General features: G+C 50.2%; 1 protein-coding gene and 1 pseudogene across 3 annotated transcripts in view; one reads left to right on the top strand and one right to left on the bottom strand.

The window, feature by feature from the left end:
- Positions 1-17,787, bottom strand: part of VPS13D (vacuolar protein sorting 13 homolog D) — a 265,713-nt gene that overhangs the window by 45,793 nt on the left and 202,133 nt on the right. For all 3 annotated transcript variants that reach the window (XM_055137626.1, XM_055137627.1, XM_055137628.1), the window contains 2 exons: positions 4,735-4,867; positions 1,541-1,736 (listed from right to left, as the gene is read on the bottom strand). In XM_055137626.1, coding sequence (XP_054993601.1) covers positions 1,541-1,736; positions 4,735-4,867 — 329 coding nt within the window. The remainder of the gene's footprint in view (positions 1-1,540; positions 1,737-4,734; positions 4,868-17,787) is intronic.
- Positions 16,404-16,865, top strand: LOC129404815 (ATP synthase subunit d, mitochondrial-like; annotated as a pseudogene).

The raw sequence follows: 17,787 nt of genomic DNA, 5'->3' as shown, positions 1-17,787 counted from the left end.
TGAAAGAGCAAAACAAAACAACAGCTTCTTTCCTGTGTAACAATCTTTTGCCCCTTTCCTTTACTCCCAAGAAGAATGTAAAGCTGGGGACATAACTCAGGAGCACAGCACATGCTGCGCATGTGTGATGACAGGGGTTCAAGTCCCAACACCAAAAGAAAAGCAAACTTCATGGACCTCCCAACAAGCTGACACCATTTAAAACTAAGAGGCAACACGCTAGTCAATATTCTCAAAGTCTGGAGCACAAATATTATTTTTAAAATGAAATTCCTTCCATCCGTTTAGAAGCCAGCCTGTCTCAAGGTTGGAAGGAGGGCCCTTCTTTTCCAGTCCTTATGGGCGTTCACTTTACTTCAGTGTCCTAACAACATAGCCGAGGCTAGACTTCCTCAGAGCCGAGCAGACAGACAGGAAAAACTAACCAGAAACACCTTTGAAGTCTCCCTGTTGTCCCTCCCTCAACTTCAGAAATGTTTCAGAATATACTCCAGGACTGTCTGAGCTCTGCGCCTGAGATAGGCTATAACTCAACTAAAGCAAACGTTATCAATCTGTCCGTAAGCAGCAGCTGCTTCCGGGAGGGCGGCGGGCGGTGTTCCAGCCGCAGAGCCAACGCCCCGCGACAGTCTAGCATTGCCCCCATTGCAGTGACGCGCCATACGCAAGGCTTCCTGGTGACAGACAAACGGATTCATTTTAATTGGGAATGATTTCATCTCGAGTCCTAGTTGAGGGAGGGAGTGCGCGTCGGGTGCAGACAGGGCCTCGGCCTGAGGCACTAATTCATGTAGGGAGTATCTATTATCCAGGCAGGGGGAAATCTTTCTGAGCTTAAGTGGAGTCCAGCTTGGCTGGGAACTGTCACATTCATTACACCCTTTGTTGATAAGATCCCCAATTAGTCACTTAAAAAAAGAAGGTTGGGGGGAGGTTATGGCTAAAATAAAATAGGTCACTGATGTGAAAGAGTAAAAGTTAAAGTTCTGTGGGGTTTGGAGCCATATGGGCTGTTGCTGACCTCCCATCTCTGCTGGTATCAGGGCAAGCCAGCCTCCTGCAGCAGACCTGCCAGCTTCCCTGGACTTCAAAGTGAAGAGGGGAACCAAGGAGATAGACCCATGTGATGGAGAATGCATGTGGGGAGAGTCTAGACCTAAGCCATGAAGCCACGGAGCAAGACACAGCTACAGCCCGACAGTTTTACAGCCGGCAAATGAAGGTCTAGTTAGTTTGGGGGACAAGAGAGGTTTGTAAGGAAGCAATTCTGTTTCTAAGTACTCTGGAGAAAACATTTTACATGTCTCTGTGAATATGTATGTATAAACACACACACACACACACACACACACACACACACACACACACACACACACACACCCCGCCACCACCACCATCACGCATATTAGCTGTCAAGTCCAACATTTTAGTTACATTCAGTCTTAGTATGGATTCAAAGGGGTGGCAACCAAGAAATTAGGTAGAAATTGCAAAACCCACCCCCACACGCACATCATCCCTCGCCCCCTTGACCACTGACCTGGGGCCACTAAGTGTGGCTGTGTCTCTCACGGCCTGGGCTGTTTCTGATGCAAAATCCAGGGCGCCTGCCACAGGCTTGGTTACAGTGCCAACAAGCCCCTTCCCAAGGCCAGATATAAAACCGCTGACACCCCCTTCTGTTTTCACACCTTCCACGGTTGAGGTGATAACACTGGTCAATCCACCAATGATACCTAATGAAAAAGACAAGGACTATTGTAAGAAACCAAGGTTGAAAGCAAAAGAACTTAAAACAGTGTTTTCCGAAGAGGACAATACCTCCCCCCTCCTCCCCTGGGGTGCTGGACACATCCAAGGGGCCTCAGGGTGTTGAGGGGAACAGTGCTATTTGATTGCTCAGACCATACATTTCCAGGGGGGGTGATGATTTTTTTGTTTTCTCCCAAAATAGGCAGGTGAGTCAAAGAAGTTTGGAAACCTCTGATTTAAAGTCAGACCCCTTGAGTTTGTGCACCTGGCCAAGTAGCTACCGGCAGCACTGGGTGATTCCCTGATAGGCCACAGGCAGGCCGACTTGAAGTAGGGAACTGGCAGATCTATCCACAAAGCTTAGAGACCAGGGAGGTATTTTCTCTACATGAAGACTTTTAGCCAAAAGTCTTCAAATTTCTCAAAATTAAGGAAAAGCTGCCCACTCCAGGATATGGGCAGCAGCAGGACCATCAGCAAAGAAGCAAGCAGGAGGCCCCAGACAGAGCACCGGGCCCTTGGAAAAGCCAAGAAAGAAAAGGCAGGGAGAGCGCTGAATGCAGCTGCTCAGGGGTTCCGGGGCGCCAGGACTGGCTGCCTACTAGGGGCCGAGATGGGGTGAAGCCACCACACATGTTGCTGAGATCCTGAAGGGCAAACAGAGTAGTGACACGGACTTGAGGGAAGGCACCCCACAGCCTCCCAAGGCAGCCAGCACCCTCAGTGGAGTAAGTTCAAAAGACCGATCCAAGCCAAAGTTGACGGCAACAGACCCAAAAGAGCCGGAAGTTGGTGTGGGTGAGCACGGCCAGCAGTAGCTCGGGCAGAGGGTTCCAGGAGCGGTGCCAGGGCCACTCACGGGTGTTTACCCTTTCACAGCAGGGGTGTGAGGAAGCTCTCGGGCCTCTTCAGCTCGAGTGAGACAGATGGGCCCAGGAAGTCCCTGGGTGAGAATGCACTAACAGCTCACAGCGCCTCTTGGACTTGGGGTCCAAAGTGATTCCCATCCTGGCCGAGACTGCCACGTGGGTCCTCAGACGGGAAGTCAGTGACCCCGAGACTGGAGCAGGCGCCCAGCTTTAGACCAAGGAGATGGAATGGATTCTGGCTCTTGTCTTCTGGGAATATTTTCTTTTCTTTTTTTTTTGGTTCGAAGAAAGGTTCTCACTCAGATAACAAGAGCTTAATGGATCCTGCAGGGATGAGGCCTCTGGTTCCAGGGCCTTGGGCTGACCTGACTGGCTCCTGGAGATGCTGCCCGTTACCAGCCTGAGCTCTGGGGTAATTCTGCAGGGGAGAAACCCATCACTCATTGTCCGAGCACACTGGTGTACTCGTCTACAAATTAAGGAAAATGAAGCTTTTTCCCCTGCATCTTAAGGATGTGAGTGAGACAAAGGCAAAAACATTTCATACTCATCAAAAACTGGGTCTCTCTGATGGTTCAGTGTGCTGCCATTAGACAGGACGCTAGGCTATTACTAGAAGGGTTAAATCTGCAAGCTCCCATTGACTGCCCAGCAATCAACCTTTAAAATCCACAAACCAATTAAGTCCTGCCAAATATGACTTCTAGCTTCCCCAAGCCGGGTGGGTTTGGGAAATTAAAGGCATTTTTGAGGGGGAGAGGGAATCACACACAATGATGCTCAGGGACCCACTTTCTGTGGTGCACTGGGACCTGATGTGAACAGCAGGGTTGGCTGCGTGGAAGGCAACTGACTTAGTCCCTGTATCATCTGGCCCGAGCAAGGGCATTTTTATCCAAATCTCACCATTTGGAAAACTGATAAACTCTCTGGCCTAAACACCATGTTCCAAGCACAAAAAGACATGTTTTTTTAGAAAAATTATTATTTATATGCGTTCTTCTTCCTCCAAATGCAGATAATAAAAACTGGATCAGTCTCAATACTCCAAACAGCTTCCAACTCTTCCTGAGACTCTGGAACAAATAGTTCGATTTACTGTTACTAAGCAGGACCATCCTGCCAGGTGCTACAGGAGGTCCTGTAAGCACAGAGTCGCTGAGAAAATGGACTTTCTTCTCCACTGGTCATCGGGAGCTCCAGACACAACTCCCAGGCTGCTGTGGCCACGCTGGTCATCATCACCTCCATCTGGGGATAGGGGACCTGTGCCAATGGCATCTGAGTTGGGATTTGCCAGCTGAGTAGGACTTTGGCTGGCAAGGAAGGAGAGGGCAGAAAATGTGTGACCAAGGACTAGGAGCTGCATGTGGCCAGCAGCACATGTCTCTAGGAGCTCGGTATGGTGATTGTATTTCTGAGGGTCTTGGAATCCGTGCTTTGAAGTTGCTGAGGAAATGCAACTCAAGTGCAAAGAAATCAGAACTAAACCACTAACCGTTCAAGTTTAAGCAACAGGAGAGGCAACACAGTCACACCATCACCTTCCTATCTTGGGCACTAGATTTATTATCCCTGTGATCTAATATTTACATAAGACTCAAAAACATGAGTGTCACCACCATGGCAGGTGATGTCAAGCTCCCTTTGTCTGGGGGCAGCAGGGAGGGTGGTGGGGCACAGGAAAGATGGGAGGTAAGCAGAAGGCTTACAGAAAATTGACAGCAAAAGACCTGGAAGTACCAGAAGTGGGCGGAGGGGGTGAGCATGGCCAGTAGCAGCTCGGGCAGAGGGTTCCAGAAGCAGGCAGAATCCCTCCAGAAGCAAGAAGGGATTTGGCTGCCTATACAGTATGGCACTTTGGGGACAGAAGCCAGGAGACAAGAAAGAACCTCAACCTGCATGACAGTTTGGAAAGGAACCAAGAATTCTCACTGGCTACACCACTTCAATTACTAGGAGAAAATGAGGGCGCTGAGAAAGCAGGAAGATACTCCGAGACACTGGGCAGGAAAAGCCCACTAGTATCAGCGTTCTCTTTCCTACTTAAGCCCCTCCGAGAAACTCTGTGAGCTAGGCTCATTCCTCTGAAGCCTGCCAGCACGTGACTTACCGTGAGCCAGGCCGTGGATGCCGGCCACCAGGTGCTCGCCACTCGTGGCCGCGTGGTACCTGATGTACTCCCGCTCTGACTGATGTCGATTGTCCATTGTCTTTCCTAAGCCATCTGACAGTGTCCCTGCAAACTGGATGAATTAAGAATAGAAGGAAATGAGATTTAAAGTCACAGCATTATTTTCATAATTTTAATTGCTTTACAGAAATGCCTGCCTTGCTCTTAGCTGGGGCTCAGGACACACTGAATTACAGACACTGTGTACACAGGGTGAATGTCTGGATACATACACGCTGTGGCAGGTTTACACTGTGGACACAAGGTCACAAAGCAACCGAAATGCCCTAACAACACCCACACTCCACAATTCTAAGGCAAATAAGCTAGAAAATGGAAAGGTATAACAAAATGGCCTGGGGTAGAGGGAGGTGAACTTTGGGGCTCCAATTACTAAAAACAGAGGCGTTTTGCTCCTTCCTTAGCATATTAGGATCCAGTGGATTAAGAACAGCAAATGTGATGAACTTTGCTCTTTTTGTTCAGGTCTCATAATTTTCAGAGACATCAGCAGCCGTGAAGTAATACCTACTTCCCCCCATATAGTCAATAATTATCTGTGCCTACACGCCAAGCTCCATTTGTCAAAAAAGATGAGGTATCTGGAAAGGTTAGCAGGTTAAGTCACCTTTTGGAGGAAGTGGCAGACTTGAACTCATGACTTCAAATGTAAAGTCCTCCCCCACCAATTAGAGGGATTTTATTTATCCTGGCATACTTTAACCAGAGAAGCTGTCTCATCCATCACAACTGGATAAAAAGGGCATAAAACTCTGTTTTGTCACAAGACAATTTGAAAAGGTTTAAAGTGACAGTTAATAAACCACAGGGTACTTATCCTCATCATTCAGGCATAAAAGGGAAGGATATCAAATATATAATTAACCTTCTTGGGAAGGATCTACCAAAACAAATGGTTTAAGTGCCAATGACCCAGGACTAACCTTTCAGAAAACTCACAGGAATGTTATTTAGATAGAAAAGCTCAGTAGGAAGATCGGAGGCAACCGCTGCCTTGCAGACCTGGTGAGCACCTCAGAGTCAAGACAGGGGTGCGGGGGCGGGAACCTAGTTCATTCTAGTTGATCCTGGTTTGTCAAGAGGGCGGTATACAGACCTGGCCGGGAGGCCAAGAGTCCTGCTGCTGCTGGCTACAGTGACAGGTGAGTCTGGGGCACAAAAGCAGGACTGAGCAGCAGAGCTGCAATCCCCTGGCGGCAGGGGTTCCCGGAGCTGTTCTGAGCTCAGGCAGGGCGGAGGAAGGGCTCAGAAAATGGGCGTGTGCCTATTCGCTTCTGCCTTGTCTTCCCCACTTCCCTTCTTGCCTAGTTAAAGAAGTGAAGGGGAGGGCGATTAACTCCACCATTTCTTTAGGAGGAAGTCTCTGGGGGGTGCTGCAGAGCCTACACTGGCTGGGCTCTCACTGGGGGCCCCATCTGGGAGCTGCCCCAGCCAGAAGCACGTCATCTGCTCGCAGGGCCTCATTCTCACCCTCTCCCGTCCGCTGCCACGGAGCCTGGGCCAGAGGCTGCGCCTGCGCCTCTGGAGACGGGAGAGCCGTGGCCCATGGTTCTGGGGCTACACTCGGGATCGTGGGTCCGGGTAAGGAACCTGGCTAGAACTTGGACTGTGTTGGTCAGCTGTGAGTCCAAGGAGGGACATTCTGCACTGTTTCAAGAGAGCCTGTGAAAAAGTTGAGACCATTCAAACATTAGAAAAAAGTCTGAACTCCCTTTGGAGGATACGAACACCACCCTCCAAATCTCAGACGCTGACTCTGAGAGTAGAGGGCAGGGCCTGGTGGTCTCCAGAGCCCCCCCATCCCTGATACCATGTGACTCCCATCAGAGAGGGGGGTCTTTATTACACCTCCCTCCAAGCCCAGCACGGGCCACAGTGCTGCAAAGGGCACTCACAGCCAGGCGCACTCGCTCACGGGCAGGTCACCCAGATGTGGGAGGGCAGCCGGAGAGCCGGAGACACGGACGCTCCTCACTCAGGGACCGGGGGCTGGTTCCACAGGCTGAGCACATGCTCTGCGTGCCGGAGCCCTCGGTTCGATCTCTGGCACCGCAAGGTTCCTCAAAGTACTGTTGGCAGTGACCCCAAGTACAGACGCAGGAGGACCACTAAACATGGCCCCAAAACAGAACAAAATAAAAAGAGTCTAGCCATGGCCTGGAATACATGAGCTGCCATTGTTATTCACTCAAATTCCAGACAAAACTGTCCCCCTTGGCTTTGTCTGGCTCCACCCTCAGCGGCCAGGCCGCTGCAGGTCTTAAGTCTCACACTGTTCTCCAAGTTCCAGCTGCCTACCTGGAAAGGAGGTTTCCCTGGAGAGACTTTATTAGGAGCCGGCCTACCTGCTTCTGGGCTGCTAAGAAGTAGCCTGAAGTCCCCTAACAGACCCCCAGAGAACGCAGGCACACCGCCCAGTGCCTCTCCCCCTGCTGTAAACACACACGCATCAAACACACCTCGTGTCCAAGGACTGCTGACCAGGGCCCAAAGCGCCAGTGTCCACTGACTCTGCTACTGTGGCTCCCTGTTCTTCCCACACACACGGCCTGAGCCCAGGAGGCAGGACGCGGTGGCCTGCGCGAGCACACTCTCCCCGAAACAGCGGCAGCTTCCGCTCGCTGCTCGCCTGTGTCATCTCTGCTGTGGACAGGCACCTGCACCTACTTGCTTTTGTTTGAATGGCCGCTTCTCGGGCTCCTCAAAAACAAAACAAAACAAAAAATCCCCACTCACACACACCAGCGGCACTTATAGATATATTTTGGTTTTTTGCCACTGGTGAGCTGGAGCCAGATACGAGACAGGAGCCAAATATGAGCCACAGCTAATTACTGAAGTCTTTAGCCCTAAAAAAGATTCTGAGAATTCACAAGATGAGGGAGGATTTTGACATCCATGAGCCAACTGAGCCATCCTGAGGAGGCCCAGGCAGCGCGTGTGGGGAGAGAGTTTGCAGAAACCAAGCTGAAGCTAGCGAGGAATGGCAGGAGGGGCGAAGGCTGGGCCCCGGGCCAGCCCACTGAACTTCTGTGTCTTCAATTCAGGGCACCATGAAGCTGCGGGCTCCTCCTGCTGTGGGCACTTAGTCATCCCTCATCCCGTCCCTCACTCCCCACCTCAGTGGGAAAGTAAATCACACCCTGTATCTTATTTCTCTCGGAGACAGGGGAAATGAGGAGGGAGGGGATTCCAGTAAGCGTCTTTATGGGCACCCTCTGGCACTGGTCTTTTCCAGGGCTGGGAAGTATTACCTCATCCATGTTCTTGACATGGCTGAGGGTCAAACAAAGCAGGGCTATCCCCCAGGGGGAACAACAATGTGCAGACTGACAGGGACAGGACATGCTCTTCACTACCTCTGTTTCTAAAAGAAGAGCCGAATGTACTGGTGGCTGAATTTGTGTCAAGATACGCTAGCAGTAGACCATCTCCAGCGTGCCTAGGGGCGAGCACACGGGAGCAGGGCAGGGGTGAAGCCTGGAAGCAACAGGTTTTCCCAATGAAGAAAACGAATCCTGATGCACTGGGAGGAAACAAGACAATCACCAGGATACGGGGAGAGCAATTTAGCCATGTATCCAGGCCCCCGACCAGTCAACCAAGCATGGATGGATGGAGGCCCCTGTGCATGCCAGGCTAGTCACTGAGAGCTGTAAATCACCAGTGGTTTCCGCCTCCTGCCTGCAAGGGCCTGGGCCAGGAGGTATGTAATGGGGCTAACCAGAGTCAGGCTGTGTGCAAATTCTGTGACCTTTAATAGCCACAAGATCATGGACAAATGCCAACCTCCGTGCTGCTCCTTTTCCTCATCTCCAACGTGGGGGTATGAATGCCAGCTACATGGAGGCTGTAGGAAAGCACTTAGTCCAGACTCCAACAGAGATGAGGCGTGCAACAAAACAGTACTGGGGTGTGTATCTGTGTGTGTGTGCGCGCGCGTGTGTGTGCGCGCGCGTGTGTGTTTTCAGGGGGAGGGGCATCAGGCCATACCTAGTGGTGCTCAGGGGCTACCTCCTGGCTCTCCTGGCATCTCGGACTTGCCGACTGTCCTCTGGCAGTGTCACTCCTGGCAGTGGATCAGGGTCAGCTGAGAGCAAGGTAAGCGCCTTACTGTGGTACTATCCCTCCAGCACCCCTCGAACAGTATCAGAACAGCAGTTTCTTCACATGCAAAATGGGGCCAAGCAGAGAGCCAGGTCTGTTGCAAGGACTCAATGAGTTAGGGTGCAAGTGGGTTAAGCGCCCACCGTCGAGGCATGGCCTCCAAAGTGGCAGTGCCTTGGCGAGTGTCGCGCTCTCTGCCCATATGCAGATCCCCAGATGAGCTCTGAGGCCACTTTCAGAAGGAACACTTGCAGAGATTCCAGCCAGCACAGCTCATTCTTAGCAAGTTCAAGGCCACAAACAACCCGAGGCTGCCAGAGAATACGGTCCGAGCAAAGACGGAAGGTTCCGAGGAACGGAATGTCCTTCGGAAAACCTGCCATTACCCTGGCACAGCCAACGACGACGACCTCTGGGCTTCTCTCGCTCGGCACAATTCACGTGGCAGTTCTGGCCATACTCAGAGCTGTCCACAACTACAAAGCCCTATTTTCAGCAGGGGCAGAAATGTCAGAAGGCTTCAAGACGCTGCTTCTATGTGCTGAGGCCAACACCCCACCTCCCGAAAGCTGAGCCTGGGCTGCAGTGTTTTTTAAGACCGAAATTCAAGGAGATGCCGAAATGGTGCAAGAGAAAGGAATTCACACTGTGTCCCTCTGTTCTGTCCTGCAATCAGTTTTCCCGGCCTGCAGAGGACAGTCGACAAGCCCGGGATGCCAGAGATATCTGGCCCGTGTAACTGGAGCCTGAGCCTGCATTTCTCTCCCTCCTCTGGGCTTTGGTGTTCAGTTATTTACTGATGGAAATTTCCTCTTTACTCTCCTTGGCCCACACAGCAATTGTGGGTGACAGCATCATTCCTGTCACCAGGGCAGATGGTGAGCATGGCTAATTTTGAGAGAAGTGGCAGTACCCCTGGCAGGGGTGAATCCTGCCTGGCCGCTGCCTGAGGTGACCAGAACGCTGTGCTGGCAAGAATGAGAACCCCCCCGGGGCAGCCGGTCGTAATGTGGCCAAGAGGAAGAGGCCAGGGGTCACATTTCTATGGTCACTTACTAAACATGTCTCCTGGGGAAAGTAGCTGAACCTCAATATACCCATTTGCAAAAATAATCAAGGAACTCTATAGAAGGCAGCTTTGCTGGATACAGGAGAGGATGCTGGGTACCAAGCCCTGTCTGGCACATGACAGGTCTTCAATGCTTGCAAGTTTCTCTGAGGTAGCCTAGAAGCTTCCACTATCAGTACTTTCGCTCTGCTGGTATCTGCACAGGAAACCCTCCTGCTGGAGGCTCTCCCAAGCCCTAAGTCATTTCCAAACTTCGGCTTACTCCATCACTGTTTCACACTGTTGAAATGTCCAGAGTTCTGAAAGAATTTTCCAAGCCTGAGTTTTGCCCTTGACACGTAAAAACCCCTTTGGTGATCCAGGTGAGCACAGAAAAGTTCCAGGGGAATATGGCGCCCACACGCAGTGGGTTCCACCACCAACAGCTAAGCCTTGTGCCATCAAAGGGTTGAGGGGGCGGGAGAAAGGCAATTAAAAAAATGGCACAGAACAAGCTGAGGTCTGGTAAGAAGGAGGCCTTTCTGGACCCTAGATAGCGATCCTGTAGAAGCGGAGCAGGTTTGTCTGTTTTCAGTTCTACTGGGTTATAATTATGCACAGCCCTTGGGCGGGGGGTGGGGGGGGAAGAAGAGAGGGGGGAGAGAGAGAGAGAGGGAGAGGGGGTAAAGAGAGAGAGAAAGAGAGAGAGGGAGGGAGGGAGGGAGAGAGGGAGAGAGGAAGAGAGGGAGCAAGGGGAGGGAGTGGGGAGAGAGAGACAGAGAGGGAGAAAGGGGGAGAAAGATGGGGGGCACAGAGAGAGAGAGAGAGAGAGGGAGGGAGGGGAGGGAGAGAGAGGGAGAGAGGAAGAGAGGGAGCAAGGGGGAGGGAGTGGGGAGAGAGACAGAGAGAGGGAGAAAGGGGGAGGGAGTGGGGAGAGAGACAGAGAGAAGGAGAAAGGGGGAGAGAGACGGGGGGTGCAGAGAGAGAGAGAGAGATATTCCAGAAGAGAGACTGAATGAAGGCGCGAGGCCATCTGAAAGCAGGGCCCACACTCTACAGCAGGTAGAGCACCACTCGGTGACCTTGGCGGCCTTTCCCCCACTCAGCCTCTGGAGATGGAAAAGCACCCCTCCCACCCAGAGACAGGCACCATGTTGCCATTTCACGGATAAACACTTATCAGGCAACTGACTCCTCTGCAGTTAAGAAACAAAGTTATTCAAAGCCACCCAGAATTATCTCCGCACACAAGGTCCAAACATAAGCAACAAAGTCAGACCTCAAGATTGCCCCGGTTCTTAACTAGCCCAAGACACACGCCTGCTGAACTGGCAAGTGCTGTTCTGCAACGCTGACCCAGATCTGAACTCAGGTGTTGTTTCAGATTGATCGCGAAGCTCAGAGGGGCTGGGAGCACTCTCCTAGCAGGATTTTGGTTTTCCTTTCAAAAGGAGTGGTGGTGGGCAAGAGAGATGGTACACAGGTAAGACCTTGCATGCAGCAGCCCTCCGTCTGAGCCCAGCACTACGTATGGCCCCGAACTATCACCCAGAGTGATCCCACTGTCCCGTGGCACAGAGCCAGGAGTAAGTCCTGAGCACCACTGGACTCAGTCTCCTAAAAATCACTTTTTTTTTTCTTTTTTTTTTTTAAATGTGGTATTGTGCTCTAAGGCTAAAAGCCTGACACATGTGCAGGCAGTACTGGGGAGATATTTTCAACAACAGACAAGTGTTATGTAGTCTTGGTGGAGGGAAAGATGAGGTTGATAAGGCAGGTCTCCATTTGTCCAGTGCGCTGGGCTAGAGAGACGGTTCAATGGGCTGGAACACATGCTCTGTATGCCGCAGGTCCTGATTCGATCCCAAGCACCCAGCCAGCAGTAGCCCCTGAGCATGGACAGGTACAGCCAAAACAAACCAATAAACAAACCTGAAAACCCCCTTCACGCAGGCAAGCAGAAAGAAACAATGGGCTTGTGGAGTCTCCCCCAGGAAAAGCCAGTCTTTCTGTCATGCTATGAGGTGCTTTCACCGAACCAAAGGAGGACAGACCTTATGAGCAGGTTTGAGAAACTTCCCTGAGGTGGACACAATGTAACACCTGGCTTGGCTGAGAAGTTATTTCAAGTCTAGGAAAACACACACACTTGAAGAGGCGAAGAGTGCTGCTCCCTACTCCACCACTAACACCAGTTGGGTGACATCTACCCTCGACAGGTACAGGTGTCTGTCTACACAACCGTGAGAGCACCACCCACAGCAGTTCTGCATTCGCCCAGAGAGCCCCTGGTCTCAGATATACTTCGGGGGCGAACACAAAGGCAAAGTGTAAATGCCAAGGGTTATGACTGCAAATTCTATTCTTTCTCCTAATGCATGTTCTGCTCCCCCTTTCTCCCCAACTGAACCCTGCGTGTCTCATCCTGTAACACAGGAATCATCTTATACCCTTCTGGAACAAAGGGAAGAACAAAGGAGTCAATTATAAATAGACTTAAACCTCAAAACACAGAAATTTAGAAACGCAACAGAACATTTTCACAATAGAAAAAGAAGCTCAAGCTTATCTCATTCCCAGTCATAAGGACTTCATTCTTGTACAGTACTTTGTATTTCGGATGAATAGAAATATTCTCTTTCATGCCAAAAGCCTGGGAAGAAGGAGCTGGGTGACATCAGAGAGAACAATCACAGGTGCTCGGCACTGTCTCAGCTGAACTTCTCATGGAAAAAAGTCAGATAAGCTTCAAGGGTTTAAATAGCTTGACAGTTTTAGAAAGCAATCTATTCTGGATTGTTACTGTCTTTCCAGAGGAAACTAACATGCTGTTTCTTACAATAAGCCTATTACGGGAGTGGGTGGGATCACTGGGGGAAAGTATAGACACAAAGGCCAACACTTCACTTGGAGGTCATGCTCAGGGGAGCTGGTTGTCAGCTGGGGGATGGCGCGCTGGGAAGAGTCTGGGCAAGTCAAACCATGCGGGCTCCCTTCTGGGAGCAGGAGGGGAAATGGGAGGCAGCTCAGATCCAAGGCCCTTAAATCAATGCCAGCCTTCTTCTTTTTCATTATTATTATTATTATTATTATTATTTTGGTCTTGTTTTTAGGCCATACCCAGCAGTGCTCAGGGGTTACTCCTGGCTCTGCACTCAGGGATCACTCCTGATGGTGCTTGGGAGACGCAAGGGGATGCCGGGGATCGAACCCAGGTAGGCTGCATGCAAGGCAAGTGTCCTACCCACATTACTCTCACTTAGGCCCCAAGTCCAGCCTTCTTTCTCTGAAGACATGGCTGGTCCCAGGTTCGAATGAAAAGCTAAGAGGGTTGGACTTTAAAAGGAACTCAAATGTTTTGCTCTTGGGACGGACTAGAATAAAACTGCAGTTTGTTTCTTCTCTATAGCTCCTCAGAAAACTCTCAAATGCTGGAATGGCTCCTGCATTCCTTGGCAGCCCTTCGGCAGGCAGTCTGACCTCTGCTATCTTTCAGTCCACAAATGGGGACCTGGGAACGGACACTCAGAGTTCACGCCCACCTACTTCCTGCAGATCTGGTGTTTTAAAAGCCTGCTGAATTAGACATTCCCAGGTCAACAGATTTCAGACCTAAAAAACAGGTCCTGGAATGAGGAAGAAAACATGACCCAGTCGCCCTTTCTAAAGATGACGCAATGAGCCCTTTCTGATGGCCTGTATTACATTCAAGAGAAAACCTTCAATTACTAGAAGACAGGAAAATAAGAGCTCTGGTTCAATGTACTTGCTATTTAAGAGAGAGTTAATTAACCCTTATTTATCAAAGAGACCCACCCATTTTCTTGTCTAAACAGAAATGATCCCATAGCACTAAGTTTCATTAAAGGCTTCTGTTCTGGTATCACTAGTCTCTACCACCCTTTTAATCTCCTTCGACAGCCCATCCACAAGAAAAGGAATTCTTCCTTAAGGCTCTTCCCTACCGGCATTAGGCTCTCACCCTTGCCGAAACGCACGTCCCACTGGGAAATTCTTATGACCAATGAAAAACTCAGAAAACTAGTGAAGACACAATGTGTGTGTGGGGCAGGGGGGAAGAGTGCACACTGCACACTGGCAGAAAGCAAGAAGAAATATAAACCCTCTTTGAAGAAAAATAGCATTATACAGAACCTCTTAAATTTTTTCTTACACAATGTGCAGCACTCAAGAAGTTCACTGAAAGTTACCAAATATGTCAAACAAAATAACTAAAAACTAAGAAAAAAAACCCTGAGATGGTCACTCACTCTCTATGAGCCAGACATCAGGGTTGCCAGACATCAGGGTTTAAAATAGTATGATAATAATTACTTTTAAAACTTATGAAAGCAAAACAATTTTACCAGAGAACTGAAATTAAGATTTTCAGAAAAGGATGAAAGAGCAGGCTAGAGCCCCAAAGAGGATTAGTGAACTGGAAAAATAAGTTAACAGGAAACAGCGACATCAAAATAGGCAGAAAAACAAGGAGGTAAAGATACCGATGAGAACATAAGCCATCAGGAACACGATTTTTACCAAGCCCACCTTCCATGCAACTGGAGTCCTCGTCAGAAAAGAGATCAAGGCACAAGAACATTATTGGAAGTGACTTAGGCCAAGAATTTTCCAAAACTGCCCAGCGAAAGACATCAAACCACCAATTCAAAATATTCCACACATCAGGAACAGCAGGACATGACTGCTGTGAAATATGAAAACTACAAACAGAGAGTGACTCTGAGAGGTAACCAAACCAAAGACGACCCAGCACCTTCAGCAAAGCAACAGACTACTGTCAGGGGGCCCGGCAATGATGGGATGACCAGCAAAGGGTGGGGAGGGATGCGCCAGTCTAGACCCGAAAACTAAGAACGACCTTGACAACAACAAGGGCAAACACAGATGGTCTCAGAAAAACACCTGAGACCCGGGAACTCCGCTCGTCAGTCTGTCAGGGAGACTCTTGGTAAGTGCTCCAGAAACACGCAAGCACATGTGTAGCAACATTCTGAACAGGGAAACACTGGCACAGCCCAAAGGCCTGAGAAAGCGAGAGAGAAAGATGATGACACTCATACAGCAGGAAACGGCATAGTGAAAATGAATGAGCTACAGAAACACACAGCAACGGTCAACACGGACAACAAAATATAACACTGAGTAAATCTTTCACAACAGGCAAAGCGCGGATATGTGCTGTATGATTCTGGATGCAAGTTCAACACAGGCAAACTATTTTGTTTGCTTTGGGTGCCAGGGATCAACCCCAGGACCTCACACATGAGACACGTGCTCTACTACTGAGTCATATCCTCAGCCACAAACCAGTTTAAAAATAAAATTAACTTCATTAAAAGCATGCCTTGGGGCCCAAAAGGGAGCACGGGGGTTAAGGCACAGGCCCTGCATGCAGCTGACCCTGGTTTGATCCCCACACCCCCACGGTTCCCTGAGCATTGCCAGGTGCATCCCTGGGGCCTCCCCAGCACCTCTAGATGTGGTCTGGCTACTCCCCCAGTACCACAGGGCCTGAGCAGCACCACATCCTCCAGCCCAGAACTGCCAGGTGGGGACCCCAGGACTTCTGAGCACCCCTTGAAAGCATACCTGGCCCCCAAGAAAAGTGAGAAAGAAAAAAAAACAGAGCTACAAATACCTATAAAGAGAAAGGACAAATGAGAATCTATTCAGCAGTGGTCTCTGTGGTGGTCGGGGGTAACCCTCATGGAAAATGGAGCACCTCTTGTTCCCCACTGTCGTCTGCCAGGGAGGAGCGGGGAGAGGCCAACCCTCACTGCCCGTGAGTGCTGGAGGCAGGACCAAGCTGCCCCACTGAGTGGAAAAGGGCAACAAACCCTGCGGTAAGAACACAGGGCAGTTTTAAAGAAAACAGCACACTGCAATATGTACATTTCCATGGTATGCACAAGTTCCCAGCTCCTGGAAAAGTGACTCAGGCCCCTGATCTAGGGCACAAGCAGCAATCTGCAAAGGCTAAGGTGCGGGGCAAGGACAGAACATATTCCTCGGGGCCAGAGAGCACAGGGAGGAGGCGCTGGCCCTGGGTAAGCCCTGAGCGCCACCCAGTTATGACCCCAAACCACCCCACACAAAGATGTGCTCCTTCCTCTAGTTTAGCTTTGGCTAAAGGAAAGGGTGAGGGTCTAGAGTGTTAGTACAGGGGGAGGGTGCTCGCCTGGCAGGCAGCTCACCCAGATTTGATTCCCAGTATCTCATGCAGTCTGGTGAGCCCTGCCAGGAGTGATCCTTGAGCAGAGCCAGAGAAGCCCTGAGAACCACAGGGTGTGGACCCAAAAGACAAAAAAAAAAAAAAAAAAAAAAAAAGAAAAGAAAGAAAAGAGTGAGATCCATTCCCGTTAGTTCTGCGGTGGACTCTGGGCCACCAGGGCTGGTGAAGGGTCTTGAGATGGGTGGGTGAAAACTTGCTCTGAAAACCATCGACTCGATAGCTTTGGGGGGGCAATCATCCCCTGAAACAAGAAGGCCAGTGCTAACTCCCTGCAATCCTGGAAGTGAGACCCTCTCCTCCAGGCTGGACACTCTCCCCAACTGGGCTTACTGCAAGGCCAACGTGGAGAAGGCCGGCCTGGTCAATGACTCTCAGAAGAACTTCAATGCCCTGAAGGTTCCTGTGCCAGAGGATAAATTTATTGTGTGGGTGGATGCTGGAGAAAAAGACGTGAAAAAGCTGGGCTGAGTTTCTGGCACTCTCCAAGGCCAGGATGGAGGAGGAGTACCAGAAGGAACTGGAGAAGATGAAGAACAGAATCCCATTCAATCAGATGACGACTGAGGACCTGAGTGAAGCCTTCCTGAAACCACGGAGAAGTAGCCCTATTGGCCTTACAAGCCCACTGAGTGTTTATAAACCTGAGTCAATTACCAACCCCAGGCATTAAAGAGAATGAGGTGGGGAAAAAAAGGAAAAAGAACAGGGTGAACAGTTGATGAACTGATCAAACAAGCTCAGTCAGTTAATTTTCTAAGCATGGCTTCGGGCTGAATGGCAAACCTTGCCTGGGAAGAGTCCAAATTAGACAGAAGGACAATGCTGAGGAGGGAAGCCCCACTGCCCCTCCCCTACCGTCCAGTCCCGCAGATTCTCTGAAACCTAAAGGCCTGTCCTTCTTTCCGAGCCCGAGCTTGCTAGTTCTGAGCTTGGGGAATGTGAATTTCCTGTGAAGTCTAGCTGGAGCTCAGAGGCTGAGGCTGCATGCCAGAGGCAGCCCAAGACATAGTCAAATGGGGGAGGTCACTGCGGTGAGAAAGGCCCGTATGGCTGATGGACAACTTTCATGCCGTGAACAGGCCAGGATTTGATTTTTAGCTCAAATCACTTGCACACAAGTTAGGGTTGCTTTTTCTGGTGGCAGGTCAAGGGGCGGTTTGAGCTCCGATCTGAAAAGGTGTGATTACTGTACCCATACAGCTGAAAACTCTCTGCAGAAAGTTGACATTTCACGTGTGCAGATGAATAATGGGATGCTGACAATAATGCGAGGCTTGAAAACAAAACCAAAAAACAAAACCCAGTTGGGTTTCTTCCCCGAGAAAGTCACTTCCACTAGCTTAGGGGAGAAGGGAAGCTAGAGGGATGTAAAATCACAGACTTATCTTTCCACGAAAGGCTCTGGAACTGAGTGACATAAAATCCTTGTCCCCAGGACTTGCCACCTAAAGCGTGGGTACCTCCTCCCCAAGGACTCCTGCTCCACGTCCCTGAGCCCCTCCTGTTCCCCCGCCCCAAACACACTTCCTGTCAACAAGGCAAGCATCTTCCTCATCTTGGG

This window comes from Sorex araneus, chromosome 5 (assembly GCF_027595985.1).
Source record: "Sorex araneus isolate mSorAra2 chromosome 5, mSorAra2.pri, whole genome shotgun sequence".
Classification (NCBI taxonomy): Eukaryota; Metazoa; Chordata; class Mammalia; order Eulipotyphla; family Soricidae; genus Sorex; species Sorex araneus.
This window is presented reverse-complemented; position numbering and strand designations above follow the sequence as displayed.